Source organism: Bactrocera tryoni, chromosome 4 (genome assembly GCF_016617805.1).
Source record: "Bactrocera tryoni isolate S06 chromosome 4, CSIRO_BtryS06_freeze2, whole genome shotgun sequence".
Taxonomy (NCBI): domain Eukaryota; kingdom Metazoa; phylum Arthropoda; class Insecta; order Diptera; family Tephritidae; genus Bactrocera; species Bactrocera tryoni.
In genome coordinates, this window is record NC_052502.1 from 31,449,792 (window position 1) to 31,463,739 (window position 13,948).

A 13,948-nucleotide genomic window follows, 5' to 3' on the forward strand; every position below is an offset into this window, starting at 1 on the left:
TTTTCCAAAACCAGAAGTACATTAAATAAATAATTACAGAAGAGATTTTTCTATTTTCCCGACAGTTGGGTCTACGTAACCGAAGTTGAATTGTTCTTAATCAGTGACAGGTTAAAACCTCAACAACAATCATCAAAAATATTCGTGAACTATCTCATACTGACTATAGTACAAATATAATATAAATACAAGCGCAAAATATACGTCAGATTCAATAAGAGTTAATGGATGGAAAATACAAATGTCAGATCTAACCATCGACGACATTATTCCGTACGATCGCATAATATTGTGACAACATTCAGAATATAGAGATCACCAAAATCATAAAATACTATCAGTTCTTGCATACTGCAAGCACTTTTTGAACCAAGTTTGATCGCAAGAGATCCAGTGAGTTAAGTAAGGCTGGTCTCTCTCAAGTTGTGTGGGTTCTTATGGTTCATTGGCCTCTCGGCGACTACACCATAACGTTGAGAATCTTAGCGGATGCCAGCTATAGAAACTGTGTGTAAGACGACGGGTTGAAAACATCTCAACACTTTATTTTTGGTTGTTCCGCTAAATCAAGGCTTATAAACTTGGAAGCTCATACTTTCCGATATCCCACTTAGAAATCTATAAATTTTCCCAATTTTTCAGCGAAGTGTGTGCTATATTTCCGTACATTTCTGTGTCAACTTTTCTATTACACAGTTCCAAACCATGAAAGGAATTGCGGAATACTGAATTTATTTCCGCGGTGAAATATTTAATATACAAAAAATATTATGTTCAGGGGCAAACAGTTCAGTTAAGGGGTTAAAACCACTCCGTCTAGTTAGATGTTTTATATAACTGCTCAACACATCGTGCGTCCGATGAATTTTATCATTCGAGAAGAAACTTAATGATGGATGTTTTTCTCTGACATCTCACGGAAAGCATTTCACTGTTATTCCGTGCCAAAAAGAGCGAAATGAGCTACATTTATTATTTAATTTATTCACAATAAGAGGCTTACTTCATAAAACAATGTTTTTATTGTTGTTGCTGTAGGGGCACAAAACATTTCTGAGGTTATTTCGAGGAATGGAGCCGAGTTAACAGTCTTTGACTAGGATTTTCCGAGTCCGTTCCGATTGCTTAGACCGACTGTCGTGGGAACGCTTTTTTATTTTTGCCGAAAACGACGCAAGGGGTTGTATCCGCTCGTGAATTAAAAAAAAAAACGAATATTGAAAATGTTCTCCAAACATTTAAAGTTGATCTAACAGATAGTTTCGGAGAGATGAGCATCAGAATTTTTTAACTTTGTGTAATCGTCTCCCAAAACTTTGAACGCTGTTTTCAGATTCAGTGATAAGTAGTGAGTAGTTCTCTAAAACTTTACTAATCGATTTGTAATTTTTACACGACCTTCTTAGATATAGGTTTTAGATAATGATCAAAGGAATATGATTTTTTTACTCAGTATTATACTGCTACTGAGTATTATAGTTTTGTTCACCTAACGGTTTTACGTATCACCTTAAACTAAGCGAGATAGATATAGGGTTATTTAAAGCTATGATCTTAAGGTGTTCGGCTACAGAAAAAATTTCAACAGCCAAAATTAAGTTTAAGTTTGTTTATTATTTTTAAATGTTAATGTAAACTCTTAACAAATTCTTAAAATTATTTTTTTTTTATGGTAAAGAGTGAGCCTGTTAGATCAAATGTGCTGGGATCAGAATTCATATCGTGACATATACGGCGGAATGGTTCGTTCAACTCAAAATCTATTCTAGAAAATTTTAAGTGAACGGGGACGTTATATTAGGCAACAGAAAACTGACACATCCATAAGTCTTACAAGAAATACTATATCAAGGATTTCCCTACGACTAGCGAGCGTAGGTAGATTAAAAGTTTTAAACGATTTGTATATATGGGGGAAATTAACCTAGAATGTCAATGATTTAAGCGAAAAGCAAAACTTGTTTTTGAACGGACTCTAACTTCTACGAACGGAGTTGAAACCTGGGGTTCAATATCACAGAAGCATACTCCTATAGGTCTCAGTAAAGACGTAAAAAAAATTTTCGTAATAAGCGGATCTCTAAATTCTTTACACCAACGTTTAACAAAACTGGAAAAACTATGGAAGCTGCATAAAGAATAAAATTAAGTTTGGGGTCCATAGTTACTCCCAGATTAACAAAGCTGCATATTTTCTCCATACTATAGTTTTGTATTATGCATGCAGCAAGGTCTACAGATCTACGGGAAAAGCACATCGTTTTTTTAAGGTTCAATGGCAAGTTAGCTACCTTTAGGAACGCCTGATGTCCCTTAATTAATTCAGAAACAGTACAGTTAAATATAAGTTGTTGAGATCTACTACTAAGATAAGAAGCAACCCATTTTAGAAATATTGATTGAAAGCCAAAAGACCTTATAGACCAGAGAGTGTTATGCCAGCTTTAAACTTTACAGGTTACAAGAGTATCAAACGTTTGGGTTTGGTACTTGTTGATATTAATTTCTATTTTTCAAGCCATTCTGAGATGTATATTTTTTACTAAAAACTATTTTGTTGGAAAACAAATATGAAGGTTTTGACTGGTCCTTCGATTCATCTAATGTGTTATAATAATACATTTTTTTTGGTATTCGGATTTAAAATAATTTTAAGCAGAAAAATATTCCTCACCGCCAGGCACCTCTTTAACAATAAGCAAAATATATGTTGAGGGGAAAAAATTATTATCTAAGAAAATATGTTTTTATCTCTTACCACAAGATCATATTGAAAATCGATCACTCAAAAACTAAAACGCAAAAGAATTCGATACGAAATTTCAATTAAAATGAGGAATAAAGCACTGATTTGCGTAAATAATTAATTTTATTTCAGATTTTATCAGTACAAATGTATATGTATATTTATATATGTAATAATTTTAACTATGATTTAACCAAAACCGATTTAATGATATTTCCATAAACTTAATCAAATGTCTTCCGAGATAACTTAGCGGTAAATGTTTGTTTTGCTTGTTTTTGTTTTTTTGCTTTTTTGACTTGTTTATAACACTGGCATTAACTAAAATAATTATAAGTAATATGTATATATGTATATGTACTGGGTATATAAATATGTACAAAGACTTAACTTAATGGAATAAATTTATGTGTAAAAGTGAAAATAGCCTAATTTAAAAACTAATTCGAGCCATTTTCGAAAAATGTAAGCGTCATCAACAATTTTCGCAACGAAGCGAAGAATTTCAAAGAAATTTTCCCCATATACCCCAACACAACAACAACAACTGAGTGGTTTAATTCTACAGCAATGCCACGCCACCTTCCGATTTCGGTGTGTGTGCCTCCCACCAGTCCAACACCTCGATGATATTCTCGTCGGGCAACCCGCTTATACCGTCGCTGGCATTTGTTGTTGCCGCCACATCGAGCAAAGCGTCCTGGTATTCCTTCTTAAAGGACATGTGCGCGGACTCATAGAAAGTGTTATCCACGTCGGTGTCGTAGAATGATGGTAGGCCCGGTGTTGTGGGGGTTGTAGCATCGTTGGGCACAAACAACAATGTTGGCGATGTGCTTGCAGTTGTTGTTAGCTGCGACGATGGTGTGACACTCGACCGGCAACGTTCCAACGGTGGCGACATTGTGGACAAAGGCGCCTGACTAAGTAATAAACGGTGTTGCAATTGCTGCTGTTGTTGCTGGAATACCATTGCACCGCCCGCGGACATGTGATTGGACGAAGACGCCGAATTGGAGGGGACAAAGTCGCTTAATGTATCGTTGAATTCCTGTTTAATCGCGTGCGGCGAGGGCAGTGACAGCGTTGTAGGGGTTGCCAATGCCACGGCAAACCGTTGGCGTTCGTTGGCAGTGCGGCACTCATTACCATCGACTTCATCGGCGGTGGCACTCGTTGTGGCACACGCCTGTAATAAAAGTGCATCATTATCGGCAGGTGATAAGTTGGACGACCCCTGCGTTGGTGTTTGCGGCTGATATTGTTGGTGCTCTTGTTGCTGTTGTTGTTGATGTAATATTGTGCGCTGCGTTGGGGATGATTGCACCGGCGATCGCGATAATGTGCTGGCAACCGCCGCATTTACACACTCATCGACCAAGTCCCCAGCAGGACGCTGTCGTTGTTGTAATACGGCTGCCGCGCCTACCAGCGACGCTGCAGTTGCGGCAGGTGCAGCGTTAATTGACGTTGCAGACGATGGCGAAATATGCGGCGATGATGTTGTTGCCACAGGACTTAGGCAATTAGTGTCGATTAAGGTTTGAAAGGACTCATCATCGAGACTGGAGTTTGGCGGCGAATGCGGCGCATTGCCCATGAAGAGTGCGTCCGGCGTGAGCAGCTGATAGGTATTGGTGCCGGGTATGCGTATATACTGCATGCCATTGATAGTCGTTAGACTCGGTAGTAGATCCATTTCGTAGGTTTCGGCATCGGTTGCGCCACTAAGGTCTAATTGTGAGATCGTTTGATTATTGCCAAAATCGGTGCTATTCAAATATTCATCGACATCATAGTTGCTCAGCGAATCATCGAAAGGGGTGTCATCCAGTGGTGGGGAGAGCGCATCGAATTCGTCTTTAATGAATGTGAAGCTGTCATCACTAGACGAACCGCCATGCAGAAGCGATAGGCCACGATCGCTGCCGATAGGGAAGTCAAAGCCGAGTAGACGCTCTAAATTGCGTATATATTCGACAGCCATGCGCAGCGTCTCCACTTTGCTGAGCTTCTTCACCGTGCCACGTCCATTGCCTTGCGCCTCGAAAGCCTCGGCCACCTCCTCGGGTATGCGTTCACGCAGTGCGGCAAAACCGTTATTCACTTGCTTAACGCGATTACGTTCGCGTGCATTGCGCCGTGCCACCGCCTGTGGTAGCGGTAAACCCTTGCGACCGGGTGTGCCAGCGGGTTTCTTCGCACCAGGCGTACTCGGTTTTGGACGGTTTGTATTTGTGGCGGCCGATTTCGTTACCACGGCTTTGGTTGGCTTTTCATACGGATTTCCATCTTTATTCGCAAGTTTCGTGCGCTTATTGGGCACCTTAGGCTTTTCCGTTTTGCCTTCAGTTGCTTTAGTGTCCGTTTTTCCTTTAGCCGCCTCGCTGGCTGTGCGCTTGCGTCCTCCAGTCATTGCAGTGCTCAATGCGCCTGCATTATTCACGCTTGCGTACATGCCGAAATCTTTGATCTTCCGTACGATCGTGTTGACATTGCTGTTGTTGCTGATATTCAGCGCATTACCGCTACTCTCACTCAGCACATTTTGCATGGTGATGCGACTGAAGGACTTGCCAAGGTTGATGGTGGTACGTCCACCATTACCTTGGTTGGGCGCATTCTCATCGCTGGTGGGCGTAGTGGCACCGGCATTACCACCACTCTTGCTGTTGTTATTGTTGGTGCTCATCTTTAGGCCTTGCGGCACGTTGTAGCTGAGTATGCTCAGCGCCATACGCAAGCCGTGTGGGCGCCACTGATTGGGGAGCTGCTAATTAGCGCAAGTGCCCACCTTTTTCAGCTGTTGATGTTGCTTTCGGACACTGGACACTTGCCGCTTTTGTTATTTTAATGGTATTTTACGCAAAAATACTTTTTAAAATTCAGTTTATTTATTTTCCCGCCACAACCAGCACGTTCACTGGCCCGTTTACGAATACACCGTTGCAGCACTGACGAATTTTCACAAAGTACACCGAATTCTGAATTTCTCGTTTGTCTACGCACAGTCGCTGTTCGCCGTTCGTTGGTAGAGAGGTGAGTGTCCTGATCCTGTTGGTAGGACAGCTGCGTTGCTTGTGTTGTCGCGTGCCCGATGTCTTGCAATGAAATGTCATGGGGCGTCGCTCGCAACAAACGTCCTACCTTGCCTTGCCACACCACGCCACACACCGCAGCGCACAAAACACGGCATAGCAACGTCAGTTGGTGCAGCGCTGCTTTGCTCAGTTGAGCAGAATACAGGGCGAGTCGTCAGTCGAAAATGTTTAGCGCGGAATTCTATTCATCTATCCATCCACCAAAAAATGCAGGAAATGACTTCGGTGACTGTTGGTGTTGTGGCACAATGCCAACACATACATGGGCGAGACACACAGAATCAAAAAAAAAATTATCCTGGCGCTCTACCTCTCTGCCAACGTCAGCGCGCATTGAGCCTCTACACGTAACACGCTTGCGTGTCGGTGTGTATGTAAAGCACTTTAATAACACTAAGGTCTGCTGCACAACAATACACCGTAAATTGAATTTAGAGAGACACCACCTCACACACACACACATACACACGTGCATATGAATTGCACAATAAAATTGTATGCCACCTATACAAACATACTTTAGCGTCGTTCCTAACGTTACACATGCGCAGCGCTGAGCGCAGTAGCGGCACGTCACCTCAATGCGCTTGCGCCAATGTGGCAGTGTGTGAGTGTTAGTGCATGTTTTCAACCCCTAGCTTGGGTGCCGGCACTAATGCTTTATGGCACCATAAGCAGCTACTAGTCTCCCCTTGCCATATTTTAGCCGTGTTCGCGTACATATTGAAGTTGGCTGCGGTTGTGCGGCCGCCTCCCAATTGTGCGCGCCGCCATTGCCGCTGCTTTTGGCTCTGCTGAGAAAACTAACATCTGATTTTGTACACCTCTCCGCTCACCTATGTATTGTTTTCTCAATTATTAAACATATGTGTGCTCCTGCATATGTATGAGTGGCTAATGCGCCTGCCCTAGGGGTGGCTCAAGCCCGATTGTATATCCTTATAATACACATATACCATACATAAGTGTACTTATGCACAAAGGTATGTCAGTTAATGTTTTAGCCCACCTTTATGGTTTTTGTGCTCGTGTTTAATTATACTAGACCCGAGGTAGTAGTAAGAATCGAAGAATGTATATACACATCATTTATATATATATATCAAATTCATATGATAAAATTCGTATGATTTGGTTATATAAATAGTATACCCCACATATATAAATACAGAGGTATAGTATATACGTAATTAGGTTATTCCATGTACCATTGCGAAACACAAGATCAGATCATTGCGTAATTCTCTGAATTCAATAGGGATTCTATTTGATAGGAAATGAAATTCTGTTTCGTAAAGTCCAAGTACTACTTGTTAACTCAAACCAGAGCAAGTAAATTTTACCTAAAACCCACTATAGCTTCGAGTTTAGGGCGACTGCAGACCTCAAGTTCGACAGACCTTCATCAAAAAGTAGAAATTTGGCGTATTCGAACTCGACAATACCGTAAAAGATAATAAAATCTGGACGAAATATATTTTTAGGGTCCTTGTCCATCTAATCTTATCAGTGTGGCTTCAGGCGTGGAAAATGAACAACTGACCAGAGAGTCACATTGCGCAAAATCTTGAAAAAAAAAACGAAGAGAGGATTGATTTCAAAGTCGAATCAAATGGGGGTCTGGTATTGAACGAAGGCAAGACGATATACATATCTCCTGTCATCAAACAAACTGTCGTAGCATTCCGAATTTGCTCACACGCCACTGTTGACAGTCATAACTTCGAAATCGTAGATAATTTCGTCTATCTTGGAACCAGTATTAACAGCCATAATAATGTCAGCCTCGAAATCAAACGCAGAATAACTCTTCCCAACAGTTGCTACTTCGGACTGAGTAGGCAATTGGGAAGTAAAGACGTCCCTCGGAGAACGAAAACCAAATCTACAAGTCGCTTATCATCCCCGTTCTGCTATATGGTGCAGGTCGATGACAACTTGAGATGAGTCGGCATTACGAGTTTTCAAGAGAAAGATTCTACGGAATATTTACTGTAGTATTCGCCACAGTCGATGGAACAATGAGCTGTGCGAGACATATGTATGTTGTCCGAATGTATGAAAACACTCCAGCTCTGAGAGTACATGCAGGTGGATGCTGAGGAAGGGGAAGACCTCCACTCCGTTGGAAAGACCATGTGGAGAAGGACCTGGCTACACTTGGGCCGTGTCTACAGCAATAAAGAAGAAGATGTGTATCTAATAGAATTAAGTTTTGAGTTTAGAGCTAAGATCCATAAATAACTAAATTATTTCACTGGAAATGTATGCAAAAGGAGAGCATACGACAAAAGGAAACCAATGCCTGTAGAAAATCATTCAGGAGTAAATTTAAGAGTGATCTTGCAGCTGTTTGTACAGGAACGAATCTTAACTGCTTACCCTGGCACATGGCAGGGGTTCTTGCCATCTTCGTCAACTGGAAGAAAGATTACGACCTCACTGAACCTAAGGACAGAAAATTCGCAATTCAATCTCCTTACCTTAAAGGGTAGAACTATTTAACTCTCGACCCCTGTCAAATATCTCAGAGTTATGACAGAAAACGAACTAAGCTGAAGAGAACACTTTGAGAGCAGGGCTTTGACTAATATATGGTGTGGTGGATGATATTATCCAAAAAATTAAATTACATCAACAAAGGCTTTGGGGGTTAACCTTGATTTCCGGATAATACATATTCAAATGCACTATGCGGCAATGCTTACGGCTAGCCGTCTTTTGATTATAAGCCTTTTGAGCCAGACTAGAATCCAGCCAGGCTAGGCTAGTATCATACTCAACCTTATTAACTCAGGCTAAATTGTAAAACTCTCACTGCGTTAGGTTATGCGAGCAGGAAACAACTACCCTGTCGGTTAATATTATCTAGCCACTCAGTATCTATGAAGAAAAGAGAACGAAAAGCCGAACGAGTTACTTCAGACCATTCAGCTCTTGTTAGAAGCAATGGACCTTAGAGGAACACCTCAGGCTTTGGCACACTAGCAACACAGTGCACATACATAGTAACTTTGGGGTAGTGTTGATTTTGGGCAGATTATAAAGCTTCTACTTCTCGGCAATATGGAACTTATTAGAACTATTTGTTGTCGTCTCAAGAAGCACACCCTTAAAATCCAACCCGCAAAAAATTGGAAAAGTGGATTTGGCGGAAGAGGAAGCATACGCGTAAGACGATGCCAAAACATCAACTGTGCGAATGCCTAGTCTTCCGCTTCTTCGTTATTGGCGTAGACACCACTGTTATAACAGTCCGGTATTCGCTGTTACATATGAGCAATGGTCATATATCTTCTTTAGAAAATTCCTCTCGAAAACTCGTAACGCCTACTCATCAGATGTTCTCATCGTCCGTGTCTGGGTACTACATAGCACCTGTAGAATTTGGTCTTTGTTTGGTTACTAAATATCTGGGAGCACAAATGGTCTAATGATGGTCTAAGTGTGGCCTATTGTGCTCTGACACTGCTGCGCCTCCCTTTTCTACTAATCAGTGCACCTAATTCATATTTCTTGAATTGTAAAATTACAAGAACATCCAGAATAGCTTTGACGAGCCTTGGGTAAATATGTTGTTCCACCAAGAATTGCGGCGAAGAGCAGACATCTATCTTGGAGCAAATTACTATTATCAACATCAGCTTGCTATGTGTAGAGCTACGACCTGCGCTTGCGTACCGCAACATATGTATATGTAACTTCTTTTAAAAGTCACACAGAGTTTACGTCAACTGCCCACTTTTGATAAACAACTATAGATAGTTTAAACTACGGGTTGATATCATGTTGAGATCAGGTCTGTATATACTGCAGCGAACATTTAGAGGAGTGTAGTTTTATTACCATCACTTTGAGTTACTACTGTAAGAATAGCTGTCTAGCCTCAATGTTTCCAGTAAATAAGTAATTTTGATAAGAGTAGTAAGACCAGCTGTTTTTTGATTGCAAGTTATGAGGGTTAAAGCCCTGAGCTCTGGACATCATTTTGCTGCCCCATATAGATCCTGAACTTTAAAAGAACTAGCTGCCATAAGCAGCTTGGAGTATTTTAGTGCTTTATGTCCCATCAGATCTATGAGAAAGTGATGAAAATAAGAAAATAGTGTCTGGATTTCACTTAGTTGGGAATATTCAAAATTTCAACAGAAACGGACCGCGATATTGAAGCTATCTGTGGTAAGCTATACAATAACCCCCACTCTCGCATAATAAATGTTGAATATAATAATTCTGTAGTTGCGTAAATCATGTCCTGACGCGGCCACTTATGTCTGAGACGCAGCGCGAGCAAAAGGTGTGTGAATAAGGAAAATCGAAAATTGTTGCGCTTCATTATCTATGTGGTATTGTTGTTGTACTCTTTCCCTGTAGTTGTACTTACAAAACAATTGTTTGCTAAAATTTATTTATTGATTGTTTTTATTGTTTTATTGCTGTTTGAGTGCAATTTTTCATTTTAACCGGCAAGCGCGAATGATTTCGCATTGTTCGGCTGTGATGAATGGAAGCAACTAAGAAAGGAAACGCAATTGCCATAATTCTTAATTAACGGTATAGAGCCTTTGAGATGAAGTAGAAATTTTAAAGAAAAAATGCGAACTTCCTAAGCATTCTAATTAATTGCGAATTGTGCGGCAAAGGTGGCAAATTGCACGCCAGACGCTTTGTGAGAAGATAAGCAAGGACAATGGCAAGAAAATGGAATGCTCGAGGTAGGGTGTGGCGTCAAAGAAAAGAATAAGTAAGAATTTCCCAGTACAAATGCACAATTTTGCTTCTTGCCAAGATTTATGTGCAATATTGTTTTTGTTATTGCAGTTGCATAATTGTAATAAATCCCAATTAAATTTGACAGTCGCTTTAAAGTGGGTTGGCCAGTTGGGTGTAATTAGGGTGGGCATATCACTCAACTAAGAGCGATCGCGCATATGTATGTATGTTTCGTTGTGGATATGTTTAGATGTATGTATGTATGTATGTCTGTCTGTCTGTACATATGTCTGTATGGAAATGTGTGTGTGCATGTTTGTTCTGCGGAATTTTTGAAGTGTCCTGTAATGGGAATGTTGTTTTTTTGTCTACATTAGTTTCTTTATTGTAGAATAAAATAATTACAACAACAACAGCTAATATATCAACGCTGGAGTTGTTGTTGCATACGCGTAAGGGAACAAGTTAGATATCAGTGATCGAATTTACGCTACACTAACTCTAAGATATTTCTTTGTTATACCCATGCACAATATGTTGCTTGGGTTGCTCTGGTTGTCTTCCAAAAAGGGTTGTTAATAACAGCGAAAAACGAATTGGGAGAGAAATATAAATTGAAATCAATTTTAATAAGAGAATAGTTCATTTATAACCACGACTAGAATTTCCAAAAAAAATTGAAAGTACCTGTTTTTTGCTTAAAGCGCACTTTAGGGGCCCAAAACATTAGGCAGGTACAACTACTAAAAAATGGAAAAAAATTCTCTTCAATCTCTTGTATTCTCGAAATATTTTGGCCACAACACTGTAATTCGGGCGCAGCTGGTTCCCAGAAACTATCGGTTGAGTCCACTTAAAATTCTAACTTTAAATTTAATCTTAGGATCACGTTTTTTATACCTTAAGCAAGGCATATCAAGTATGCCATGAAGTTTGTAACGTCTAGAAGGAAATGCAGGAGGGCCTATAATCGGTCTGAAAATTTGCACACGCTCTATTTGTCGAAAGCGCCGATATCGAACTACTGTAGATTATAACTGCCATACAAACAAAATGATCGGTCTCAAGTGCTTATATGGAAAACGTTTTCATTTGACGAGATATTGCGACCAAATTTCACGTGGGTTATTCTCCCAGTCAATGGTGCAATCTCCAAAGAAATTGTTTAGATCACGTCACTATAGGATATAGCTGCCATACAAACTAATGACAAAAATTAAGTTCAAGAATATTTTGCATTTGCGCCTTTTCCTCTTTAAATTTTTTCAAATAACCCGAGTTCCTAGAATTATAGTAGTCTAGCGAAGAAGCTTTCTAAAAAAATTATTTCAGACAGGCCATCATGGATGAAAATAACAATATAGCGTTGTGCCCAAAAAAAGGTGACATTTGAATTTAAACTGCGCGCGTCGAAGGATTTGGAGAATTATTTTTTTTTAGGTTGGTAGTACTGTCAGCCACATTTGTGTCAAATTTCATGTCAAAATATTCATTAGTGTTTGAGATACGTGTCGTTTTGTGAGCTGCTACAAGTGTTTTCTTCGTTTTTTGCGATGTCGAAATTTGTTGAGCAAAAATTTTGTTTACGGAATCAATTTTCTGCTGCGAATACGTTGAGGATGGTGCAGAAAGCCTTTGGTGATGAGGCTATGTCTAAAAAAAATGTTTACAAGTGGTATAGTGAGTTCCAAGCCGGCCGTGAACGTGTCGAAGACGAAGAGCATCCAGGGCGACCATCAACCTCAACCGACGAAGCTCACGTTCAACAAATCAAAGATTTGGTGTTAAAAAACCGTCGATTAACAATTAGAGACCTTGCTGATGAAGTTGGCATATCGAAAGGCTCAGCCAATGCCATTTTGAAGAATGTTTTGGGTCTCGAGTGCGTCAAATCTCGACTGGTACCGAAAACTTTGAATTTTTTGGAAAAAAGGCATCGCGTTGAAGTGTGTGAAACGATGCTTTCCGACTACACGGGTGTCATGAAACGCATTATAACTGGCGATGAGACTTGGATCTATGCTTACGACCCCGAAACAACCGTTCAATTGAGCGAATATCGTGCTAAAAGAGAGCCGAGACCAAAAAAATCGCGCCAAAGTCGCTCAAAAATCAAGGTCATGTTGACTGTTTTCTTCGATTATCGTGGTGTTGTGCATTATGAATTCCTTCCAACCGGTCAAACAGTCAAAAAAGAATATTATTTGAATGTTATGCGTCGTTTGCGTAACGCTATCCGCCTAAAAAGGCCCGAATTGTGGAAAGACAATTCTTGGTTTTTACACCACGATAATGCAACATCCCCTACTGCCCTCGTAATTCGTGACCATTTCGCCAAAAACTCAACCCATATCGTTCCGCAACCACCGTATTCACTTGATCTGGCGCCGTGCGACTTCTGGCTGTTCTCCAAGCTCAAAAGACCGCTCCGGGGACATCGTTTTATACCATAGAGAAGATTCGAGCCGCAGCGAAGACGGAACTGAAGGCCATCCCGAAAAGTGACTACAACCAGTGTTTCTAAGATTGGAAAATCCGTTGGCATAAGTGCATTGCATCGGGAGGGGATTAGTTTGAAGGGGATGAAATTGATTTGGAAGAATAAATAAAGAATTTTCAAAATAAATACAATATCACCTTATTTTGGGCACAGTAGTACATTCAAAAATACTTTTAAAAAAGTCTGAAAGAAAGGAAACTCTCAAAGTTGGGCTTGTTTTGAGGGTTGTAGACAGGCCGAAAATCTGAAATAATGCTTTTTGGTTGAACGAGGACAATATCTCCTATAATTAAACAAACAGTCGTCGTATTCGCGACTTAGCTCCCACGTTACTGTTGACAGTCATAACTTCGAAGTCGTAGATAATTTCGTCTATCCGGCATTAACACCAACAACAACGGCAGCATCTAATCCCAACGCAAAATAACTCGTACTTCGGACTGAGTAGCCAATTGAAAAGTAAATTGCTCTATCAACGAACAAAGGCCAAACTCTATAGGTAGGTAGGTAGGAGTGCAGCCCTATCAGGCACAATTAGCACTTGATGTGCCATTTTGATACACTATTCGTAGAACCTTTTGTATCTGCTATTACGTTTTTTCTTTCTCTCTCAAACCATTTTGAGGTTTCGATGAAACTACTTATGTCCGATATGCTTTTGGTGGAAATCCATTCAAGGTTTGGTGCTTGGTGGATTCCGAGTGTTTTGTGTCGGATCTGTGCTAGAGCTGGGCATTCGCAGAGAAAGTGGAAGATTGTTTCCTTGTTCCCTGTTACTCCGCAGCCACGGCAGATGTCGTTGTAGGGCATACCCATTTTGGACGCATGTTCCCCAAATGGCCAGTGCCCTGTTGTAGTGCTGTTATTCTGTAAATACTTTTTCTTGAC

At 40.4% G+C, this 13,948-nt stretch overlaps 1 protein-coding gene across 1 annotated transcript; it reads right to left on the minus strand.

Annotated features, from left to right (window-relative positions):
* Positions 1 to 3,308: 3,308 nt before the first annotated feature.
* LOC120776190 (achaete-scute complex protein T8) lies at positions 3,309 to 5,483 on the minus strand. The gene has a single exon (XM_040106815.1). It carries the CDS (start codon positions 5,481 to 5,483, stop codon positions 3,309 to 3,311), a length of 2,175 nt encoding a protein of 724 aa, XP_039962749.1.
* Between the last annotated feature and the right edge of the window lie 8,465 nt (positions 5,484 to 13,948).